General features: G+C 36.1%; 1 protein-coding gene across 4 annotated transcripts in view; it reads right to left on the minus strand.

The window, feature by feature from the left end:
- Positions 1 to 25,961, minus strand: part of SPAG17 (sperm associated antigen 17) — a 209,891-nt gene that overhangs the window by 84,147 nt on the left and 99,783 nt on the right. For all 4 annotated transcript variants that reach the window (XM_070487139.1, XM_070487137.1, XM_014847644.3 and 1 more), the window contains 7 exons: positions 21,639 to 21,793; positions 13,510 to 13,691; positions 11,839 to 11,936; positions 4,705 to 4,944; positions 3,592 to 3,703; positions 1,443 to 1,601; positions 99 to 212 (listed from right to left, as the gene is read on the minus strand). In XM_070487139.1, the coding sequence (XP_070343240.1) occupies positions 99 to 212; positions 1,443 to 1,601; positions 3,592 to 3,703; positions 4,705 to 4,944; positions 11,839 to 11,936; positions 13,510 to 13,691; positions 21,639 to 21,793 (1,060 nt within the window). The remainder of the gene's footprint in view (positions 1 to 98; positions 213 to 1,442; positions 1,602 to 3,591; positions 3,704 to 4,704; positions 4,945 to 11,838; positions 11,937 to 13,509; positions 13,692 to 21,638; positions 21,794 to 25,961) is intronic.

The following is a 25,961-nucleotide window of genomic DNA, read 5'->3' on the forward strand; positions in this document are numbered from 1 at the left end:
ATTAAATCAGAACATGTTTATCAACCAGTGAGCACACTGAGGATAGGCAGACACCCTTGGTCATGGGACACTTATCCTTTCTGTTGTGTTTATTTCACCTGGCGCCATTCCACTTGATCCGTAGTAACTTATTGAGAGGCAGATTCCATTTTCCAAGGTGGCAGAAAAAGATCCAAACTTGCTGATAGCTTTATTCTCTGCATCTGATTCTTCTAAAAGACAAAATCCAATCAAGGACATTTCCATTTTATTAAAAAGAAATGTAAGCAAAACTCAGTACAAAGTGGAAATCACCTAAATACGTAAGAACATGGATATGATTAAGTAAATTATGGCATATATGTATATACCAATGAATTATGAAATCATTAAAAAAGCTTGTTTTCAAAGAATATTTAATGAGTAGAAAAATGCTCCTGATAATAAAGTGAGATAGAAACACACTATGAATAGTGGTTACCACCGGAATGGCAGAAATATAGGCAACTATTATCATCTTTAAATATTCCTATATTTCCTAATTTTTTATAATAAACCATATATTTTTATATCAGGTAAAACAAAGAAAAGTAATTTAAAATTTCTGTTTTAAGTTCTTGGGGACATTCAAACTTGTCGAACATTGAGTTCCTATCTTGAGTTTGGAAAATACTGAGACTATAACTAAATTTATTAGCAAGATTTAGTTACTGATATTATCATTAATTTTAGTCCAAAACATTTTACTAATTAACTCATCTCCTTTTGCAGGTATAAACCATGTCACATGGGCAAGAAACAATTAATTTCCCTAGGTGGTGTTGCCCAGAGATGCTAAATGGTATTATCATGAAGTTTCATGGTGTACAATCAATGGACATCTACTTGGAGCTCTCGTCTATAAGCAGGTAGAGGCTCTCATGGCCAAATTTAGGGTATTTTCCTCTTGTCCTTGCAACCTAAGAAATTTGATACCATAGGAAGAACTAAGTGATAGAGCATAGAAAGAAACCCCATCATTTGCAGCGAATACTGGAGAGAAGCTAAACCTTCAGTAGAGATCAATTAATAGGACCTGAGTCCTAGAGACTACACTTGGTACAAACACGTAAAACAAAATTCAGGCCAGAATGTACATTGCAAACTCGGCGTTGCTACATAAAGCTAGCCTGGCTAGGGTAGACTCTGTATGACAACTGGAATCAAGAGTTGGGTGCCCAGAAGGGGAAAAATCTAGTAAGCAGCCCACTATAGATGGACTATGTATACAATGTATATACACATTACATTAGGGAAAATGTAAATAAGCAGAATGGCAGAACAGGCAGAACACATTAGTTACCGTCTGGAAAAATCACACGTGCTAAGTGCAAAGGATGCACTTGTGATTCTGGCAGGTGGATGGGTTTGACACATTGTTGAAGTATTAACCCCACCACTGCCACAAAGATGCAGCTGCTTACTCATTTCAAGATTTCGTTCTTCCTCTCCTTCATCTTTCTCATCTTCTGAAGAATAATCGTCTTCTTTTTTTTCGTTTCTCACAATTTTCTTAGGATCTTTTAAATGAATTATAAAATTGTGCTTGTCCTTTTTCACTTTCACTTTGATAAAAGTTGGACCTGGGGAATAATCATAGGATAGAAGATAGGCTGATTATGATGCCCCATTAAACTCCTTGACAAGACGTTATTTAGATAAATAATGCAGCATAGAATTTAAGCCAGGGAATGGAAATCCCTAGGGATGCCGCCATTTTTATAAAAAGATGCCTAAAGGACTAAAGTGATAGTGGATTCCAGGAGTAAAAGGCAGGTGGGTCAGGGAGATGTTTACAGACTTTTTAGTCACATTGCAAATAAATTACAGAAGAGAAAATAAATAGGCTGAGACTAACGTATAGCCATACTCAACTTTATGATTAACCACATGAGATAGTTAATGTGAAAGGTTTTGCAAAGTATGTATATAAAGAATTACATAACTGTTAGTTATAGTAGTTATTATTGTTAGTAGCAACATATAAGAATTTTCATAACAACATATTCTCTCTTCCAGCATTCTGAGTCATTTTTTTGTCTCTTCTCTCAGCTTTTTTCATCTTTTTTTAATCTAGCTTTTTCTTTTCAACTTCGATTGAATTATCATCTCTCAAAATTGGTAGGATCAGAATGAAAATACTGTATTTACTATGAACCATCTGAAACTTATATACATCGTATGCATATGAAAATTTTGGTAAGAGCAAGGAATAGTTATTGAAAATAGAACAAAGCATTACAAAACTTGAGTCCAGTGTTTTTCTCAGTTATGTGATTCTGAGCCCCATTTTAAACTACTACCAATTGTAACCCATGCCCAGGGATGATCTTCAAAATATTAAATATTAAAACATGATAGTATAAGTAAATGTACATACCTATACACTAATAAAAATCCCTTTCATGTTTTAAATAAATAAACCTAAAACAGTCTGTCATTTGCCATAAGTTTTACTACAAACCATTCTTTAAATAATGTGAATAACTTGCTGGCCTTTTTATTTTAAAAATCATTGGGTGATTGTTGTTTGATGTGGCAAATACTATCTAATGATGCTTCCACTTTAGCTGTGATTTCACATATGGACCAGCATCTAATTCTTGTAATGATTTCCTCATTAAATTGATAGTCATTAGATGGCAGAGAAAGAAAGAAGGAGAGAGAGAGAGACAGAAAGAAAGAAACAAACAAAGGAAGAAAGAAATTGAGAGAGAGAGGGAGGGAGAGGACAGGAGGTGAGAGGGGTGCACTGGGGCCACAGGTGGAGTGTGGGGACAGAAGGAGCCCATGCTGTCCCTTGCTGGGGTGCACAATCTTGTGGATATTAAACAGGGTCCCGCTCACATTCCCTCCACAATAACCTCTTCACTGCTCTTGGGGACCACTGCTCCCTACCAGACCGCAAGCTGTCAAATAAAGCCCAGGTCCTCAAACCCACCTAAGGGATCTTTAAGGCACCATGAAAAGATAAGCCCTCCGAGATGTTCCTGATAGGTTCTCTAGAGCCCAGGTCTGCTCTTCCCTTGGGAAGGCTTAAGCACTTCCTTTAGGGTTTTTCCAGACTAGGTCCTCTTCAGCTCATTTGCAAGACCTCTCTCCTATTAAAGACTTCTGAAGCCAGAGGCAATTTCTCTATAGCTAAAATCACTCGGTATCAGCAGCAGGCCCCCAAGCTCTGTCCTTCAGAGCCCAAACCAGAAATTTGCTCTAAACTCAGAGTAAATACTTGGTTTCTGAGATATCACCATGTGTTGTAATTAATATTACTAATTAGCTATTTGCTTATTGCAGTTTCTACTAACTTTCCAATCGTATAGAAATATTTTAATATTTTAATTCTGGAATGTTCATATTAGTGCGTCTCAGCTAACCTCTCAGCTGGCCCAGGCCTTGCAGAGTCAGCTATAATAGAAAAATGTGAAGTCTGAAAATGCTGAACGTGGCACATAAATGCATTGCAGTGGACACATTACCATTCTCACCTACCACACTCAAGAGTACAGTGCCCTGAGGTGACCTGAAATGGGTTAATATCTTTCAAACCATTAATCAGCTGCTTTCAAAACGTACCTTTTTCAAATGTTGTCTTTTCTACTTCAATCTGCCCTCCATCTGAAGGATACAGATAACAATTTGTTCCCGAGATTTGGATGGGTATATCTCCCATATTGTATCCGCGAAACTAGAAGAGAAAGCATCATGCTTTGAGTGTGGAACTGCAATTGACAAAAATCAACTCATCAGTGTGCGCCAAATGAAGTTGCTATAAGCTTAATTTCTGCTAAATGATTTGTCTGTCACTTTGTAGACTCAGAGGCCGGTGTCCATATTATCTTTAGCAACTTCTGTGGTATTAACAATGACAGGCAGAATTAAAGGAGGGCCACGATTTTAAATTCCGTTCACTGGAGCATCGTCATAACCTGGTGCAAATCAAATCACTGTACTGTTGCCAAGGCAGTGTGAGAAGAAATCAATTTCTCTTTCCTTGGCTGTTAATTTTCTGTTTAAAGTGAACTGATATATTGAGGAGTATGGACACTTTACATTTTAGGGGGTCATACGTTAAAGACATTTTTTTACTAAGTGTTGCTAATAGAGTTCCAGGTGATTCTGATACTGCTCTAAAGCTTGAGAACAACTGACTTAGAGCAGTAGCCAGAAAGGAAAAGGACTGTTACATTTCTTTCCATTTTTTTTTCCATTAAGTTTCCCTCGTAAAACTGGGTGAGGGAGAGATTGACAGAGAAGCTTTTACAAAAGCATACAAGCAAGAAACATGGGTGCCTACAGAGAGGCAATGGAGTGTATTCAGAAAGCCCCGTCATCTGAGACAGATAAAGCCATTCTGTGTCCACACTGACCTATTACAGTGGCTTAGTTACATAAACCTAAATAAATGCTTTTGTGTCAAATTTCCGTCTTTACTGCCTTTAGTAACCCAGCTTCGCTGCATTCAAGGAAAACTGGCCTGAGGCTGTTCCTATCTTGGTGACTGACTACAAAGAAGGTCCAAGGTATTAGAGGGTGGAATACAGGTCTGAGACCGTCTATGCTAGAAGAAATCCCAAGTCCTTCTGTGGTCGCAGTGAAGACTGGGAACCTTATGTTTCCACAGAAGTTGTGTTTTTCTCAAAACAATTAGGAATGACTCAAAGAAGCTTTTTAGAAAATTGATGTTACCGGGTAAACTATCTCAGGTTCTGGCTGTTGAAGGGGCTCCTCTGTTACGTCTGAGATCTTGATTTGCTCTTCTTTAGCTTTATCCTTGAAAAAAGATTTTTTCTTCAAAACCCTACTATCTTCTCTCTCTACCTTTTCCTTGCCTTTCTTTTTACCAATGTCCTTACTCTTCTTCTCTGCTTTTTTTTCTTCCTTTAAGCGTTCCTCTTCTGCTAATCGATCTTGCTCTTCTTTCCATGCCTGCAAACATGTTAAAAAAATTTAACAGGATTTTGAAACAAATTAGATTCCATTCAGGTTCATTTTGGAGACTAGTTAACATGATATTTGTAAGTGTATCTGACAAATCAAAATCCTGAGCCAGAAACCTTGGAGTCATCCTTGATTTTCTCTTTGTCTCACCCAACTTCTGCGTACTAAATCCTGCCAGTTCTCTTCAGAGATCTCTCTTCACTTCAGTGTCCTCTCTCATCCTCCGGTAAGTCTTTTTATCCTTAGCCTGAACTACTGCGTTAGCCTCTAGGCTGGTCTCCCTGTCTCCTATACTCTCCCACACAAGTCCAACCCCCAAGTTAGGTCCTAAACATGGTTAGTCAGAAACATGGTTGACTAGATGTTTCCTGGCATAAAATATTTCAGAAATTATGAATAAAATATAAAAATCCTCATTGTAATGCATAGCAGGGCTGGCAGCAAAGTAAAGGATCTGAGAAAGCACTAATCCTGTGTGGCAGGTGGGCACTGAGGGCAGCAATTTCCCAGGGGCATCTGTCTATCCCTGGCCCCCTAAGACTTGGCTTTTGATGGCTTATGGGGACTAGAGACATAACCTGGGAGATCAGACCAGACACCTCTGAACAGAGCAAGTATTTTAAAAAATGACACCTTCATTGCGTGAACTAGAAAAAAGTCTTGCCCCATAGAGAAAGATCATGAATTCTAGCCTGCTTCCTTGTCCTCAGTTAAAGGGAGGGTGGGAGTAGAAAAGCAACCCCTGAGAACTCCTAACCTATCAAGCCTGTCCTCATACAGATTTGTGGCCAAAGTGAACATTACCTTAAAACTTTATTCTGAAAAGATTGTGGGTTGATATAAGCTCACAAATAAAAATTACAAAACATGAGAAATAAGCCAAAAGCAAAAACCTGAAGAAGAAAAAACTGTGAAATTTTATCTGCAAAGATTGCAGATATTGGAATTATCAGATACAGAATATAAAATAAGTAGTTTAATATGCTTAGATAAAGAAAAGGAGGCATCAAAAGTATAAGAATCAAGAGAGCATCAAAAATAAGGTGAGTTTGAAAGCCCTCTTCGAAATGGAATAGGAATTTTGAAAAGGCAGTATTTGAACAGATAACGGCTGAGACATTTCCAGAGTTGAAGAGAGACACTAATCCTAACATTCAGGAAGGCCAACGAATCAAAAGCAGGAAATAACAGTGGTATGCTGGACCTGGTTCATATTGGCTTGAAAGACTTTATGCTTCAATTTTCAGGAATTTTGGGATCCAGTTGTTAATAATGCATTAAGTAATATTATTTAATAATAATTAAATAACATATTAAAAACAAATGCAATAAATACTCAAAACTTACCACCTTCCTAATTATTTTGTTATATTTCACTATTATCTATACTGGTGAGGTTATTCATGTCAATTGTATCTGTATCATAGAAATACAATATAATGGTGTGCTACTGTATATTGCTTCCAACTCCATATTCAGTGATGTCATCTTGGTAGCTTGAAACCAGCCATGATAGGCATATTTACACTACAGACACCAGCAGATGCTACAAATCAGGGATTGATTGACTGTTGATTATCTAGACTTAAGCGATGGAGAGAATGTTAATACTGCAGATTAAACTTAAAAGTGTGTCACATCTGGAGCTGTGACATTGCAACTAGCACAAAAAATTAAGGACATATTCTTCCAGTATTCAAAAACTAGTGTCTGATTCAGCGAAGTTGCTCCTGTCATTGATGAATGAGTGAGACATATCCCTTTGTTGTTAATTTTTGCCTTACCTGATCATGTCAACGAAAATATCAGTCAACATTATATTAGAACTATACTTGTTTGTCAGTTGTAACCATAGGTTGGCTAAGGATACAAGAGCTTAGTAAAAATCAGTGAAAGCATTCTGTGAGAATCCATTGGCTAAATGGAATTCACAATAAAGAGTATTATATATTTTATTGTTTGTAAATTGTGTGCTATACATACTATATATCAGTAAAATGTAGATTACACTTACACATGTGTGTACATATATATGTAGATACATATATATTTTTCCCCAGAGAGCTATTGCTAAACATTTACCAGCATGCCATTGAATGTTTTCAAAGCTGCTAGAGAGAAAAGATAAACTGTCTATAAAGAAAGAACACATTAGATTGACAATCAATTTATTAACAACTACAATGTCAGCCAGGAAAATGTGGAACAGTATCGTGAGAGTAGTAAGAGGATATAAAAAAGTCAACCAAAAATTTTATAAGTGAAAACTATGTTTAATGAATAAGAGTAAAACAAAACCATTTTTCAGATAAGTAAAAACTGAGGTTTAATAGCAACAAACCCTCACTAAAGGAAGTTCTAAAGAAAACACTCCCAAAATATAAGATGTGGGAAGAAATGCTCAATAAAACAAATGGTAAGCATGGGCTAAATCTAAATAAATTGACTATATAAAACAATGACAATATTAATGTCTAATTTGTGGGAACAAGAAAAATCAAGATAAAACTTAAACATAAGTTGTGAGAGGAGAAGCAAATTTTAAATAACTTAATAGTTCCTTGTATTGTTCTGAAAGAAAGTAAAGATATATAATTAAGTTTAGACTTCATTAAATTATATATACAAGTTGAATTTCTGGAGCAACCACTAGTAGAATAGAAATAGAGTGTATACATTTTACACTTTTCCTATCAAGGGCCAGATAATAAATATTTTAGGCTTTTTGGGTCAAGAGACAAAATTAAGGATATTATATAGGTACTTATGTAACAAGTGAGAAAAGTAATTTCTGCAAATATTTTATTGACAAATCATTAAATACAATTTTTTTTGGTAATACAGTTCTACTAATAAGAAAATAGAATTCCGTTTGGGGGGAGGATGACATTTCACTTAATTAGAGTTAAAATTAGTGGTCCTTATCATTAAATTGCCAGCAAGGGAAAAGAGAAAATAAACTCAATATGAAAGAAAGGAAGAAAAAAAAGGATCACAGAACAGGCAGGAAAATAGAAAATACAAAATAGATTGATTGAAGAAATTCCAAATATGCAATTAATCAGAATAGATATAAATGGATTCAACTATCCCGCTAAAAGAGAGATACTCAGATGTGATTTTTTTAAAAATCTAGTTTATAGTCCCTGTTTACAAGAGACACACTTAAAATATAAAGGCACAGAAATGTGAAAATAGTGAAAGGGAATTTGCCAGTCAAATGTTATCTGAAAGAAAGCTCTTATCACTTTATTTTTCTTTATTGATTTTAGAATCAGCTTTCCAAGGTTCATAAAAAACACTGTTGGGATTTTGATAGGAATTACAGTGAGTTTATAGTATATTTCATTTCCTAAATTGAATCCTCTCATCCATGATCATGGTATATTTTCCCACTTATTAAGGTGTTTAATATCCTTCAATAACATTTTGCAATTTTCTGCATAAAGACTTTGCACATATTTTATTAATTTATTTTTCTTGGCACCTTATAGTTTTCGTTGATCTTGTGAATGACATTTGTTTTCTATTACATTTTCTAATTGGTTATTGCTGGTGAATTAGAACTCCAGTGATTTTTTCTCTGTTGATCCTGTATACAGCAACTTTGCCAACGTAACCTTAACACTGACACTTGTTAATAACAACATGAAAGTCTACAGACTGATTTCAGTCATCAGAGATGTAGACATTCTAGATAAAATGCCATCAAATCAAATTCAGTTGTTTATTAAAATAACATCATAAAGAAGTCCTATAATTTTTTGTCTATAATGTAAGTAAATGAGCGTATTAAAAATAAAAACTCTGAGGTTCTACTCCCAAAGATGCAGTTAGGACGGAGTGAAGTCATCTGTATTTTAAGTCTCTCCTCCCTGCAGAGACCCCTAGGCAATTATGACATACGTGGTTATGTGGGATGAGGACTAAACTACAGGAAATGCTGAAGAGGAGTTTGTTTTAAAAATGCAAATGTTATTCATATTATTAAATCAATCTCCATAATTCAACATATCAACAAAATAAAGGAGGAAAACTAATAGATATTAGTTTCTTTTCTTTCTTTTTTTTTTAAAGATTGGCACCTGGGCTAAGATCTGTTGCCAATCATTTTTCTTCTTCTCTTCTCCTCCCCAAAGCCCCTCAGTACATAGTTGTATATTCTCATTGCAGGTCCTTCGAGTTCCACTGTGTGGGACGCCGCCTCAGCATGGCTGATGAATGGTGCCATGTCGGTGCCCAGGATCCAAAGCGGTGAAACCCTGGGCTGCTGAAGTGGAGCAGGCGAAGTTAACCACTTGGCCACAGGGCCAGTCCCAGATACATTTCAATACCAATAGACATTAAAAAATTTTTAATAAAATTAAGCAGCAATTAACAATAAACTTAAAGATTTGCCACGTAATTATCTTTACTGTTAAGACCAAGAAGACAGGGAAGCTCATCAATATTAGCCAACATTGTTTTGAGGTTTATTGCATGCTGATGGGTGTGGGGAAGTCAGTTCTTGCCTACCCAATATTTAAGCTTACAGCAAAGCTACTGTAATTAGAGGCTGGCCCTGTGGCTGAGTGGTTAAGTTCATGTGCTCTGCTTTGGTGGCCCAGGGTTTCTCAAGTTTGGATTCTGGGCACAGACCTAGCACCATTTGTCAAGCCGTGCTGAGGTGGCGTCCCACATAGCACAACTAGAAGGACCTACAACTAGGATATACAACTATGTACTGGGGGGCTTTGGGGGGAAAGAAAAAAAAAGAGGAAGATTGGCAATAGATGTTAGCTCAGGGCCAATCTTTCTCATCAAAAAAAAAAAAAAGCTACTGTAATTATAAAATAGCATGGTACTAGCAAAGTGAATAATTAGGTAGGTGACTGAAACAGAATACAGCATTCAAACACGGATTCAAAAAATGAATGGGGGTGCTGGCTGGGTGGCGTGGTGGTGAAGTTCACATACTCCACTTGGACAGCCTGGGCTTCACCGGTTCAGATCCCAGGCACGGGCCTACACATTGCTAATCAAGCCATGCTGTGGTGGCATCCCACATACAAAACAGAGGAAGATTGGCACAGATGTGAGCTAAGCGACAATTTCCTCAAGCAAAAAGAGGAAGATTGGCAACAGATGTTAGCTCAGAGCTAATCTTCTTTACCAAAAAAAAAAGAATGGGTACCTGATAGATGTGATGTAGTCAACGTCCCAACTCTGTGTGTGTGTGGGGTGATTAATGTTACATTTAATTAAATGTTATTAGTAAAATGACAGTTTATCTGGGCAAAGAAAAAGTAAGAACCTTACATTAGATTATAAAAAATGCATTTTAGATAGATTAAATATCTAAATATAAAAAGTGTATCTATGAAAAATTCTAAGGGAGTGCAGGAAAATTACTGTATAACCTCAGGGTGGAATCAACCTGATGGAACCAAAAACACAGAAGCATTGAAACCATAAAGAGAATGACAGATTTTTTTAAACTTTTTCTTTTTGATAGGCTATAACACATACAAAAAGAGCACAAATCTTAAGTGAATAACTGAATGAACTACCACCAAGTAAACACTCCTGTAACCACCACTAGGTCAGGAACTCAGCTCTCTGCAGCTCCCCAGAAGGTCTCCTCAAGCATCTTTCCAATCACTACCCACTGCTACTGCCCCAAAGGCAACCAGTGTCCTAATCTGTAATATTTTAGTTTAGCTTTGCCTGTTTTTAAACTTTACATAAACGAAACTTTATGAAACTTCAAACTTTACGCAAACAAAATTATACATAATGCATATATTCTTTTGACTCTCTCTTCTTTTGCTTAACATGACGTTTGTGAGATCCATGCATATATCTGTATGTAGCTATAGGTCATTCATTTCCAGATTTGCATAGTATCTCATCACATGACTAAATCATAGTAGGCACTCTACTGATGAATATTTGAATTGTTCCTGGTTTGGAAGGATTAAAAATAATGCTGCAAAAACAATTCTGTCCATGTGTCTTGGTGCACACATGCATGCATTTCTATTATATACTTAGGAGTGGAATTGTTAGATAAACAGAAATTGTATGCTTAACTTTGTAGACACGTCCAGTTTTCCAAAGTGGAAGTGCCAACTTATATGTCAACCAGCAGTGTATGAGAATTCACCTTCTTACCAAAATTTGGCATTGTGTCTTTTAAATTTTGGCCCAAAATAATTGATTTGACTACATAAAAGGTAAATATTTCTGAATAAATAGAAACATAAATGATAATTACTAATAAGGAAATTATTTAATAAATTATGGTACATCCAAATTAAAGACTGATATATTGCTACAAAAATAAGTCAGATCTCTAGATATTGTCTGGAAGTGATATTCATGATATATAGCTAAGAGAAAAAAGCATGTGGCACAGTAAAAAAAGCATACCAAATCTAAACCAAAACCAAACAAACGAAAACCCTCTTTATATTTGTACATGAATGCTTGTATGAGCATAGAACATACCAAATTGTTCGTATTTCTTATTTCAAAGACTTAGGAGAACCAGGGTAATTCTGATTGATTATAAAAGCATATATTACTTTTGTAATTAAAAATTCCAATTAAAATATGCAAACAAAAATAACCACCTGCAGCAGAAACAGAGGGTATACCAGGTACGGACAAGGTACTGCCCTGGATTTGGGCTATATAAAAATGAATGACACAGCTTCCCTTAATGGCTTATCATCTGGTGGAAGAGACATCTTCGTGGAGAGATTGTCCTTTCATTGCAAATTCAATTATTTCTGAGAGTTTAACAAAATGATTATTTTCTGTTATACCACACAAGTTCCCCGTCACAAAATAATTTTGAATTTGTGATTACTCAATGTTATTTGCCTTTCTTTGGATTACCTTGAGAGAGCCTTCTAAAATGAAAGGAATCTTTTCCTTCTCTTTCTCTTTTTCTTTTTCTTGATCTATTAACTCTGTTTTGCTCATTCCTTTGTTACCTATAACCAGAGAAAATGAAACTTCTTAGTAACTCCCTAAAATAAAGTTTCATAGAAGGACCAAACTTCTGGGCTGTAGGGGATCTCAAAGGTTATGAAGTTCAACTCCCCATTTATTGATCTTTGAATTTTTTCTTGCCTTCTCCAAGGTGGACACCTGAAGTAGAACTGAGCTCCTTCAGGGATGAGGAGCTCACTGGTGGTGGAGGCATTCTGTTCTCAGCGTGTTGAGACTTTTAAGCCCTTATTGAACTGGATTCTCTTCCTAGAGCTTTAACCTAATTACTCCTAGTTCAACCCCTTATGACTGCACAGAAAAAAAATCCATCTTTTCCTTCTATATCAAAGACTTCCTTTTGCCATTGTAGTCATTCAGTTTTGAAGATTTACATCTTTTCTGACACGAGAGGCCTCAAACAGAATGCAACACCTACCAGTGTATTCCAATCCCAAACTGACCATTTTCTGGATTTCCATAGGCACCTAGATAGTTATTAAGCTTTTGGTTCTGTTCAGAAGCAGAAAGAAAAGGCAGGTTAACCTACAATTTTTCCTGCTAATAGGCAAGTATGGCCCTAGGCACAATTGTGAGGGGGTGGCCCTCCCTCTCCTTCTCATACAGCCCCATCCATTATTCCAGGTACTTAGTGCTGTCCTGCTGCATTCCCACCACAAGGAAGTCCACGCTGATGGATGGGTTATATAACCATTTTGGTGGATGGTGAATGATTCATCATCAACTTGGCTTTGTAAGTTTTATTTTAGAATCAAGCCAAGCACTAATTCTTTTGGTAATTGATAGAGGTTACAAAAACTTTGGAAATTATATAGCGTTGCTTCTTTATGAATCACTTTCAACTTTGGCTATCAGAAATAATGAATATTGTCAACATGAAATCCATTCCCTTTGCACAAACCCAGGGGAATATCCTTATTTTCCAGATGAATTACCTCATTGTTTCACTTCTTTATCAACTATCCTTTCTCTTTTTGTCACCCTCTTCTCCTCTCCCCTGAGAGCATCAAAGCCATGGAAATTGACAACAAAACAAAGATGCATTGATCCAACATCCTGTCAGGTCCCTGCCATAGGGCCCCCAAAATCTCTTTTTCCTTTGTTTTTAGATTCCTTCCCTCACTCTTGGGACTCTTCTGTTGGCCGTCTAAGGAAGATCTTGTCTTTCAGAATCTAAAATTATTCTAAGGGAGACATACTGACTCTGAATTTACCTCATACGTTGTCAACAATTCTTAGACAGCTGAAACTTTCACTCCTACTAAAAGAAAGGCATCTGGCATTTCCCTAACATCGAATTTGATCTGCATAACAGATTGTATCTTCCAGATCTGGCAGGAAGTGGGGTCAATATAAGACAAACTTTCCATTATCCCACTCAGGTAAGTTCTTAATCACATGTGGAATGCAGCTATTCTATCTTTTTATAGAAAGTGAAGAGTCACAGAAATTTTGTGGGTAACTCTTTTTTAATCCTGAAATAGTCACGGTCTTGATTAAACTAAGAAGTAAGAGAATTTGGGGGAACTTCATGGATAAGTTCAACTGGTTACCTACTTTTAGATTTTTTAACAGAATAAATTTTGCTAGGGGAAGAAATTTTGCCGCTAGCAGGAGATTTCACTTCCTGCTCAAGCTTGCTCCTGCTGAGTTCCTCAGCCATTTTAGATTCCTGATATATAGCTTCTTCTTTTATGATCCAGTCTTGAATGGACTGTGCAACAAGTTCCAAATAATTCCTAAAAAAAGCAAAAAAGAGCAGCTGACAATTGAGTTATTATTAGTTAAACAATGCTTAAATATTGACTATGCAAATGAATTTTTCAAAAATGAATTGATCCTAAATTGTCCATTTAAATAGGCCCTAAATTGCCTATTATAAATGTAATAGACTCAGATATATCCTAGAGGCATTTTGTACAAAGTAGTCAAATACGTATATCCAGGGAGCATATGAAAAATGCCAGACTTCATTCACAATTAAAGACAAGTAAATTTAAAAATAAGATATTTCCACCCAAGTTAATGATTAAAAAGTTGGATAATACCAAGAGTTGACGAAAGTTTGGAGAAACAGTCACTCTCAATGTGGTTAGTTGGAGAGTATTATGGTACAATCTCTTTTTAGGGCAATTTTATAACACAATGGAAACTCTAAATTGACTGCCAGATAATTGACTCAGCAGATTAACCGAAACACTCCAGTCTTGCTGTAAAACTTCCTGGTCTTGTGAACAGCCACGTCCTACACAGTATGCCCTAAGCCGCTCCCGCACTTATGCTCACAGCAGCAAGTTGTTGCTTACCGGGAGTCAGTCATATTTGTTCCCAAATCCATTCATCCTGTTTATACTGATTATTCTAATTATTTTTAAACTAAATGTTATGTATACTTACAACATATAAATGTCCAAAGAGAGTTGCTTCTGAGGAAATAAGGTGAAATATTTAGGTTTGACAATAAAGATTAGATATCATCAAATCGTGTAAAAATAAGGCCGAAAGTTTTGAAAACATAAAGCTCGATGGATTCTATACTCAGGTTGCTTCACAGTTTTCTTTAATTCTTGGTCCCTTTTAAAGAATCTAAAAATTGTAGACTATGAAGTGCGGGTGTGCCACATCTTCATTTGGAAGGTAAAAGGCATCTCAGACTCAGCGTGTCCCTAAGTGAACTCCTGGTCTTCCAGCCCAAAGTGCCCCATCTTAGCTGAGGGCAAGGCTGCACTCTCAGCTGAACAGGCCAAACACCCTGAAGTTATTATTCTCGACCACTCTTATTTTCTCACACTCTTCTTCCTATCTGTCAGGAATTCCAAATGATTTTTTAAAACATATATTTAAAATACATTCCAAATCTGATCACTTCTCACTTCCTTTACTGCCGTCTCTCTGGTCTAAACTATCACCTCTTGCTAGGATTGCTCCAATAGCCTGCCAAGGGGTCTCCCTATTCTGAGCCTTGACCCCCCGCTGTCATAGTCTATTCTCAACACAGCAACTAGAGAGGTCCTTTTCATTCTTAAATCAGATCGTGTCTGTCTTCTGCTCAGACCCTCTCAATGAATCTCCATTTCAAACAAAACCCAGAATCCTTGCTATTGATCTGTGATGAGAGAATACACACTCACTTATACAGCCAAATCAGCATTCATATGAGAGGAAAAAATAAAGAACATTTCAGCATGCAATGATTCAGGAAGTTTGCCACCCATGGACACTTTCTGAAAGAATTACTCACTAATATTCCAGCTGCATTAAAAAAATAAATCCAAGAAAGAAGACAACATGGTATATAAGTAAAAGGGTTGAGGAAAAAAACAGTAAAACTTATAATTAAATGTAAATAAGTATACTATTTATTTGTAATTAAAAAATATTACTTTATAATTGGAAACAAATTTCTAGACAGTTTCAAAACGGGAGGTAGGAGATTTGTAGGGAGTAAGCGAAAATATGTTAAAAACTTTAAGATTTTCTGCAAAATGATATTAAGACTCATTACCTCCAGTTATGACATAAAAAATGTTTAAATATGTGGCTTAAAAAGATAGGTATAATCTCTAGAAGAATATAAATAGAATGTATAATTTTTAAAAAATCACACGCTAAGAATAAACTAAGAAAATTCAATCAAACAAAAGGAAGGAAAGGGATTAATCTTAATCCCTTTTAATAGAACTAGGTCTATAAAATTAAAAGGTAAGAATGAGGTCAAACATAGTATTAATAAAATAAAAATGAATAGATTAAATTTCTGTAAAATTTAAAGATCTTTAATATTGTTAATAATTATTATTAAAACCTTTAAAAAGACAGAGGATCTCAGAATGGCTGAAAAAATTCAAGTTGATATTTAAAAGAGATGTATCCACAAATCAAAATGACGCAGAAAAATAAGAGGTAACAGACGGCTGACTAGGAAGCCAGAAGTCTGGCTCCTTGAAGACTTTTGTGAGTAGCTGCGCTAACCCTGCACCACTACGCCACCCCAGATTTCTCACTCCAGGAGAAGAATAATCCCTTTACTCGTTTAACCCTTGTAGTCTGTCTTCCATTAATATAGTAAAATGCAATTTCTAGCTGACATGTAAAATGATTGAGAAAGTTGTATCAGTAAATTCTTATACAAAAGAGATTTCCAACAATATTAATAGCAAACATGGTTAAATTCAAGGTGAAAAGCATTAAAGGAAACACACAGGGACGTTTTATCATGTTGATAAAAGTTACAATCCATTCGGAAGGATGCCTCTAAGAATACAGATTCAAAACTAAATTTATACAAACACACATACACAGTACACACGCCAAACTAACAGAAAGGAGAAGTAGACAGAGCTATAATCATACAGACAGACATTAATACGTCTCAGAAGTGAGCATTTATCACGAGAATACTCTGTTCAATTTTATTCCAATAGACTGGAAAATCTAGATGTCACGCATGATCCCCTAAAAAAATAGAAATTACCAAAACTAACTGAAGACGAAATAGAAAAGCTGAATAGAGTACTAACTTTAGAAGAACTGAAAAGGTTGTAGGCAATCCATTCCTCATCCTTTCACACTGCCATTCCTCCCAGTGGGCCCTGCTCTTCAGCCCCTAGGAAGCCACTAGCTCTAAATGGTTTTCCACGTGAAGCATTCTTACCCTTTGCAAAATAGACAATGCGCTATATTATGTAAGCTACAGTACGTGTGAGTAAATGGTTAGCAACAGGGCCTTGGAAAATAACCTTGTAGTCCAACTTCTGACTGTACTGTTTTTTTTGGAAGCTACAGAGTTAAGATAAACGTGGACTGTTTTGACTGCCTTGTGTGCTGTGGAACCCCAGCTCTGTGGGCTTGCTCCTTAATAAGGCAGTTGAGAGTTGGCATGTAGGTCTTGGTGGGAAACTGAGGCTGTGGCTTCTCTGCGTGAAGCGGAGCCACACAGTGTCTGGTGCTCATCTTTGGCAGCCATACGCAACCAGTGTTGGTGAGGGAAGCAAAAGACACTGTGTACTGGGGTATCTGCTGAGCCTCCTGATACGGTAAACATGCTGGTCGTGCTGTATTTCCTGCCCTGTATTCTTTCATAAAGCTAGGTAAACACAGAACTGGATTAAAGCCTACTGCGTTGTGTGAGTCTGGTTGTTAATTTGAACCCACAACCACCTTATGTTGGAGAATCAGGTCATAAAAATAATACATAATTGCCAATGTATTCTAAGAGGTTAGCATAACATCGATGCACATCTAAGTGATATAGTTTTGCATACTTGGGAGAATATTACAAAAATCACTGAGAAGTAAATTATGGAACAAGTCATAAAATAGATTACTGAGAGAAAAAGTTGTATGGGTAGAAGTAATTTATCTATTTTAATAAATTATAAAATCTAGGTAATAAATCAATATGCAAGTTTTTATTACTTAATCTGTATTAATCTGAAGCAAAGTGTAGCTAACATTTTTACTTGGATGAGGCATGGGAAAAGGCATGGTTGCCCTTTGGTGAATGTAGGGTGTACATAACAAACCCTGGGGTTTGGCTTTTTAAAGTACTTTCTAGTTTTTGTTTCTATTATCAATGGTATTGTTTCCTTTTTAAAATTTCTTGTGGTTCACAAAAATGAAATTTAAAAAATATGATCTCCAGTAATTTATCCCATTGTTCCATAATTCTTCTATAGATTCCTTTGAGATTTTCCTGTGTGGATAACAACCTCAACTGTTAAGAATGACATTTCCTTCTATTCTTTTCCATTGTTAGACTTTTAAGTTACTTTGGTGTGTGTTGTGAGGAAGATTGGCCCTGAGCTAACATCTATTGCAAATCTTCTTTTTGCTGGAGGAAAATGGTCACTGAGCTAACATCTGTGCCAATCTTCCTCTGTTTTGTATGTGGGATGCCTCCATAGCATGGCTTTTTGAATGGTGCGTAGGTCCACGCCTGGGATCCAAACCCGAGAACCCTGGGCCGCTGAAGTGGAGCGTGCAGACTTAACTGCCATGACGCTGGGCTGGCCCCTGCTTTTAAGTTAGCTTTATTAATATATTGTACTGATTTAGGGCTTCATTAAATGTTGATTAGAATTGGTGACAGTGGCCATTTCTATCTTTTTTCTGATTTCACAGAGCACAGTCGTAACACTTCCTATTAATAATGATGTTTACATCTTAACAGCTTCAAAGGCATCCAGAAGACAATGGGATAATTTTCTTCAATGTGTTGAGAAGAATTTAGTGTGAGTCAAGAACTATATCCTGAGTAAAAATATCTTTCATGAACAAGATTAAAATGCAGACATTTTCAAGAAACAAAATTGATTTTATCACTAAAAATCCTCGTTATAGGAACTTCTAAAGCCCTTACCTCAGAAAGAAGGAAAATAAAACAGTAAGCATATGTTAATTTATACAAACACCAGCTGTAAAAGCAAATAATAATATGTCTAATTTGTGAGGTTAAAAACATCAAAATAAAACTAAAGCCTTAGACTACAATAATACAAAATGTGGAATAAGGACATCTTAAATAAAAGCATTGTATTATACTATTTGGGAGGAAAGTAAAGTCACTGACTTTGGACCTTGCTAATCTTTGGACCTTGTTAGAAATATTGGAATTTCTAAAGGATGAGTTAAAAGATGTAGTATATAACTGTCATTCTAGTTGAGGTAAAAAGTGAAATTAATCTGAACAAGATAAAAGAATGAAAACTAAAGAAATTGAAAAAATAAAAAGAAAATAATAAAATAAAAAGAAAATAAAAAGAAAAAAAGAAAAAGAAAAAGACAAAATTAAATGGCTGAAATTAATCCAAATATATGAACTAGAGTCTCAAGTAAGGCAAATTTAGTTTTTGCTTTTGTTTCTGTTTTTTTGCCTAGGAAGATTACCCAGAGCTAACGTTGATTGCCAACATGAGCCACCGCCATAGCAAAAGATGAACTGTGTAGGTCCGCACCCAGGGGCTGAACCCAGGTCACCAAAGCAGAGTGCACGGAACTTAACCACTGCACCGCTGGGGTGGCCCCATATCCAGTTTCTGTAATGAGTAAATGGATAGGAGAGGATACAACAGACAAAATATTAAAGAAAAAGGCTTATATAATTTATCACAATCAGATAAAATACATGTGATAAAATCTGTGTAGACATATCAGACAAAATAAACTTGACAACCAAAAGCAATCCTAGCGATAAAGAGAGACATTGCATAATGATAAAAGCTTAGTCAGGAAGACATAGCAATTTTGTTTTTGTATTTGTTTAATACCAAAACCTCAACATGTATGAAGCCAAAAATTGATAAAATTATAGGGAGAAATTGACAAATTTACCATCACATAGTGAGCTTTTAAAAATCTTTTTTCTCATTAATTGATTGACCAAGTTTTCAAAAATCAGAAAGAGTGTGGAAGATTTTAAAAAAGTACAACCCTGCACTCAAAAACTGGAGAATATGCTGTCTTATCATGCAAACTTGGAGCATTTACAAAAACTCCAATTGTAATGTAAAAACTCCAATTGTAAAAACTCCAATTGTAATATATTAAACAATGATGCAGATCTCAACAAATTTCATAGCATCAGTATTCTATAGAGCATGTTATCTGGCCACTATTATCTATAAACTGTAACAAAATGTAACTCACCAAATATTTAAAATTAAAATTCACATTTCTATGTAATCCCTGGGCAAAATAAGAAAGCATGATGGAAATTAGAAATGAAAGATAAGAAAAATACTATCAACCATATACTTTATGGTGCTGCTCAGGTAGTACTTAGAAAGAGATTTTACTGTAAATGCTTATGAAGCAACAAATAAACAAAAAACAACTCAAAATCCTGAGATAAGCTTCTAATTTAAGAAGTTAGATAAAGAAGATCAAAACAATCCAAAGGAATTAAAAGAGAGGAAATAATAAAGATGCCAAAATAAATGAAATAAAAAGGAGAAAGGATCAAAAGCAAAAAATTGATTTTTAAAAATATTAACAAAATTGGTAAACTTTTGGCAAGATTGATCTAGAAAAATATAGAGAAATCACAGATTTAAAATATCAGGAATTAAAAGGACTACAGATGTAGACGTGACACATTAAAAAGAAGAGACTATTGCAATCGACTCTATGCCAGTAACTTTGAAAACAGGCGAAACGGCCAAATTCCTAGAAAAACATAAATTATCAAACCTACTTCAAAAATAGATAGAAATCCAAAGAGTCTAATAACCATGACAGAAACCGAATCAATAATTAAACATCTTCCCAGGTCCAGATGTTTTTATCTGTAAGTTTTCCCAAATGCCAAAGGAACATATATCTTACTCTTGCACAAACTCTTTCAGAAAATCAAAAAATAGAAAAGAAGAGGAGAACATTCCCCAGTTAATTTATGAGGCTAATATAATCTCAATACCAAAGCCAGAAAAGAACACTTAAAGGGAAAATTACAGCTGACTCCTGCCCATGAATACAGATGCAAATATTCTAAACATTATATTAGCAAACCAAATACAGCAATTTATGAAAAAGATAACATAATGGACAAATTGGATTTTCATAAGAATGCAAAGTTGAACACTAGAATATCTGTTAATAAAATTTAGCAGTTTAGTAGATTAAAGGAAAAAATATGAACAACCACATTGGTGCAGAAAAATCGTTTGATACAATTTAACAGTCATTCGTGATTAAGAACTCATAGCAAACTAGTAACAGGAGGAACTCTTTCAACCTAGAGTATCCACATAAATCCTACTGCAAAAAAGACCCATTCTTAATAGTTGAATATTCAAAATCTGGAACAAGATAAAGGCGCTCTCTCAAAATTTTATTGGAAGTCCTAGTCAGCAAATAAGACCAGAAAAGAAATTAAAAGTATAATTATTGGCAAGGAGAAATAAAACAAAGAAAAATATTAGCTTAATGTCTTGAGGTGCCTATTATGTGCCTTAATTTAAAAAATTATTTTATGACTTTAAAATGTGTGTGTTCTTGTGTGTGTGTGTGTGTGTGTGTGTGCACGCACACAACTTGTTTCCCCAATTATTCTGTATGTCCATTCTCCATATCTCTCTGTATCCTTTAGGACTAAAACAATGCTATACAAATAACAAATACTGAATATACATTAACCAGTATTGAAAAAATAATGAAATGTCCTCGTTATTAACGTGAAGAAAGAGCAAAGTATTAAGATACCAATGAAATAACTAAGGAGCTGGGAAGGAGAAAAAATCACTGATTCCTAGAGGTCCGTTTGCTGGGAACGTCACCGCATATGTCACCCCAGTTGCCCCACATTTGAGTACTTCCCTAGACCAAGTGGGAGTTACCCAAACCAGCATGCAGAATGCCATGTTTTGTAGTTCCTACCTGAAATCTTTCAGAGGCGGTTCTCTTAGAGTCTAAATGAATCAAATGTAGCTTAATAATATCCCTTCTAGACTCAATGGGGCCAGGAATGACATCTATCTTCTTCAGTGGTGTAGTTTCAACGCCTATCACAGTGCCTGGCTCTCAGCAGACCTTCAATTTGGTGAGCTGAATTGAATCTATAGTACTACACAAATGTTTTCATTGAGTTGAACCACCTAGCTTAGGCTACGGAACTAAAAACTGAGTAACTAAGTAACTAACAAGCTAACTAAAGTAAGATAGCTAGCTAACTAAACTAAGTTGGTTACCTGAATCCAACATTGGAGTGAAGAGCAACATTCCAATATTCACAATGCAGACGTTGTAAATTCATTGGATTATGAAAGACTAATAGTAAAGAGTTGTCTTGGGTGTGGTAATAAGAATCAATACATCTGTAATGCTGATTGGCTTCTTGAAGAACCTGAAAATCAAAATAACTGCAGTGTTGTATCTTTTTTTTCCCAAGAGAAGGGTCTCCTGCTAAGGCATTTCTCTGCTCCCTCCTTTTCCTCCCCTTATCTCCACACTGTTAGTCAAGGTGAGAGTATAAACAGTAACCATGTTTTGGAGCATTTCAGCAACTCTTATAGAAAAACAAATACTAGGCTCCACGCATAAAGGCATTTACTCAAGTGTTTTTCATTAAGGCTGGGAGGTGATAATGAAGTCCAGCGGTTACTTATTCAACATTTTCCATGCCTTCATACAGATCATCTCATTTTATCATCATTAAAAACATCAGATAAATAGGTATAATTATTTTTCCCATTTCAAAATATTAAAATCTTTGTTTTACAGCATAAAAACAAAGAGAGAGGATAAGAAACTTGTTCAAGAACAGAGTTCATTGAGGTCTGGTGCCAGGGCTCATAGCGGTCTTTCAACTCTAAATGTCCCCATTTCGCACTCCACAGAGTGCCCTCCACTACTCAGGCTGTAGGACAGAGGAACGAGGCAAGTGCTCTTTCTGATACACATTGTTTCTATAGGACTTCTAACTCTGGCCTTTCCCCAAACATTCTACCCTCAGCATGCACTGCAATTACAGCTACCAATAGAGGGGCACAGTGGGCACATTGTTGTCCTGTTTCCTATTTACTGCCAATCAACATAAGCAAATATGTCCATAGGACAATAAATTAGACAGCTGTGGGGTTTTGTTTTTGCTTTCCTTTTCAATATCAATCTGGTGCAGCAGCTTTCAGTTCTCTGCTGTCTGGATGATCTGAAGGCGTGGAATTGCGTATCATGCTGCGAAAGGACCGCTTTACTTTTGCTTTCCATTTGACACTGGGAGCATAACCCAAATAACACATTTACTTCCCCAATCTAGTCCCATGTACGAGTGTCTTTATGGAGCGGCATTTAAACTCTTACATCTGCTCCCTGAAAGCCATTACAGAAAACATACATGTGGTGAAAAGTTTTGCATTTAAAAAGTTTTTTCTATGTAGGGCACTATACATTACTTTTTTTGAAAGGCAAATTCCCTTCAGACTTTAAATCCAAAAAACAAATATGTTTGTTTCTGATGAGCATGTACCCTTCCTTCAGTTCGAGAGCTCTTCAATTTTCATGTTTTCACGTTTACTTTGGCTGCTCGGACACACAGCACCAAGTTTCTCAGAGCTACAGTTGCTTTCAATAGATGTTTGATAAGTTTTCATATAATATCTTTCTCCTTTTTCACTACTTGGTTTTTATTTATTCTTGCATGTTAATATTGTTGGTATCATTATTAGTTAATTATTTCATTAAAAATAAACACCTACTGTGTGTCAGGCACTGTAGGTTCTATGAAAACAAAATTGAACAAGAGAGACAAGATTTTCCTCTAAAATCTGATTAAGACTTTTATAGATCATTCTGGAGTTCAGAGAGGTGTTCTAAGAAGATGAAATTGATGGAACAATGATATGCAGAGAACAGACTGGAGCAGGCAAGAGCAGAAGCAGCTTGATGATTGGGAGGATATTCCAGGAGAACGAGAGGATGGTAGTTGGATTAAAGTAGCAACAGTGGAGATGGTGAAGAGCGTGAGGGCATATTTTGAAGTATACCCCTCAAAACTTGTTGATGGATCAGACATAAGGACAAAGGAAAGGCTGAAATAAAGGATGACCCTTGGTTTTTTGGCGTCACAGTGACATTTGCTGAGATGGATGAGGGAAGAAACATGCTTAGGTGGGAAAATTATGAGCTTCATGTGGGACACTAAATTTGAGATGCCTGTCAGAAATTCAAGTGGAATTTGGAGTTAGCTATACTAGCGTGGAGCTCAAGAGAGAGATAATTTGGAAGATAAAAATCCAGGAGTATATAATAGATGAAATCATTAAAAGATAGTGTTTATAGAGGAGAGAAGATGGTTCAGGGCTTAGCCTTGAGGCACTTCAATATTCAGATGTTGGGCGGAGGAGAAATATTCAACAAAATTCCAGATGGAGCACTGGGGAAGGTACGGTGTCTTGGAAGCCAAGAGTGGAGAGTGTTTCATGGAGAAGTGATCAACTCTGTGTTGCTGTTAAAAGGTCAAGGTAGATGAAGAAAGATAAGTGTACACTAGATTTGGCAGGACAGTTATCAGTGATCTTGAAAAGTGCAGCTTCATGGAATGGTGAGGACAGAGGCAAATTGAAATAAAGTCTGAGGTGCCTGCCCGGTGGCACAGCAGTTAGGTTCGCACATTTGCTTCTTGGTGGCCCAGTGTTCGCCGGTTCGGATCCTGAGTGCAGACATGGCACCACTTGGCAAAAGCCATGCTGTGGTAGGCATTCCACGAATAACGTAGTGGAAGATGGGCACGGATGTTAGCTCAGGGCCAGTCTTCCTCAGTAAAAGAGGAGGATTGGCAGTAGCTAGCTCAGGGCTAATCTTCCTCAAAAAAAAAAAAAAAAGTCTGAAATGAGCTTCCAGTTAAAAAGGGAGGATTAAACATATGTGCTCCATAACATCCTACTAAAAGAACAGTAAAATTGTTAGTTTTTAATATCACAAAGTTGAAGGCCACAGGAGAGGAGACAAAGGCAACATTTTAGTAGCTGTTATTGACAACTCCCCCTTGCCCTGACCTCATATAGCACTTCCCATCATAGTTTTAGCATCTCATTACTAATATGAGCAAAGAAGTAAATATCCTTAGAGATTACTCTCTAATATGAAAAATGGAGACAAAAAAAAAGAAAACTTAAGGAAAAAGAGACAAGGGAGGGAAAAGATACTAAGACTTCAAAGGACTTTAATAGTCTCATAGAGATAAGAGAAGATACGGTATCTGGGAATGTGAACAGGATGCTATAAAAAGGTAACTTGAAATCGTAAATAGAACTTTAGGAAACTAAAATGTCGGTAACAGAAATAGAAGAATTGGATGAAAGCTGAGCCATATTTCTAGAATAAAAAGACAAAGTGTTGAAACTAGGAGAGAAGAGATAAGTAAATTGGAAGTTCAGTCCAGGAAGTCTAAGATTAGAATAATAGGAGTTTCAAGAAGAAAGAATAGAGAAAACAGAGGAGAGACGATTATCAAAGCAATAATTGTAGAACATTTCCCAAATATAAAGACAGGAATTTCTGGATTGTGCTGGGCTCACCAGTACAATACTAGGAAATAGAACCACACCAAGGCTCGTCAACAGGAAATCCAGAACATTGGAGCAACTTGAAGATCTTGAAATCTTTCAGAGAGAAGAAAAAAACAGACTCAAACAATTGATCAGGAAGCAGAATTTCTTTGTTTCTTCTCAAGGACAATCCAAGAAGCTAGAAGACTATTGAGGAATGCCTTCAAAGTTTTGAGGGAAAATGCTTTTGAACTTAGCATTTTATGTAAATCCAAACTGTCAGTCAAATGTAAGGGTAGAATTAAGATATTTTCAAACATCCAATGCCTCAAAAATTCGCCTGACATATCTTAATTCAGGAGCCTCCTGAAAGAGACGGTCCCCTACAAACAGAGAGTAACCCAAGAGAGAAGACATGGGTTCAGCAAACAGAGTATTTAACTGGAAAGAGAAGGCAAAGGATGTGGCCAGGATGATTGTAAAGGGTGATCCCAGGATGACAGCTGTGCAGCAGCCTAGAGGGCAAGCAGGAGTTCAGAGCATATGGGAGAGACATCACCTAGATAATAAAACTGATAGAATACATGTTAGGTTTGAATGTATTAAGAGGAGATTTACTCTTTGGTAGAGGGTTTGGGGATGAGTAATGATAAAGGCATAGTAAACCAAACAGATGAAAAAAAGGGGAAAATGAATTCCAGGGAAGACAAAACTAGTGTCAAAAAAGGAAATGCAATCCTAGAATACTATACAGTGCAGCTGTAACATTTATACAGTTGAAATAAAGTAAATATTGAATATTGATCTAACCAAAAATTATATTAGAGTTAACAGTGCCAGAGAACTGCTAGTGGGAGTGTGGGAGTGGATGAGTGAGTGTGCACGTGTGTGTGTTTAGATAGGGGTGGGCGGAGCTATTTTCTCAAGAGGGAGTCAACTGAGGAAGATGCTCAAAACAAACTAAAACTAAACAAAATATCCTGGTTCTTTAGAGATAGCTGAGGTAAATAACAAAAGAAACAGGCG

This window comes from Equus asinus, chromosome 16 (genome assembly GCF_041296235.1).
Source record: "Equus asinus isolate D_3611 breed Donkey chromosome 16, EquAss-T2T_v2, whole genome shotgun sequence".
NCBI classification, from domain to species: domain Eukaryota; kingdom Metazoa; phylum Chordata; class Mammalia; order Perissodactyla; family Equidae; genus Equus; species Equus asinus.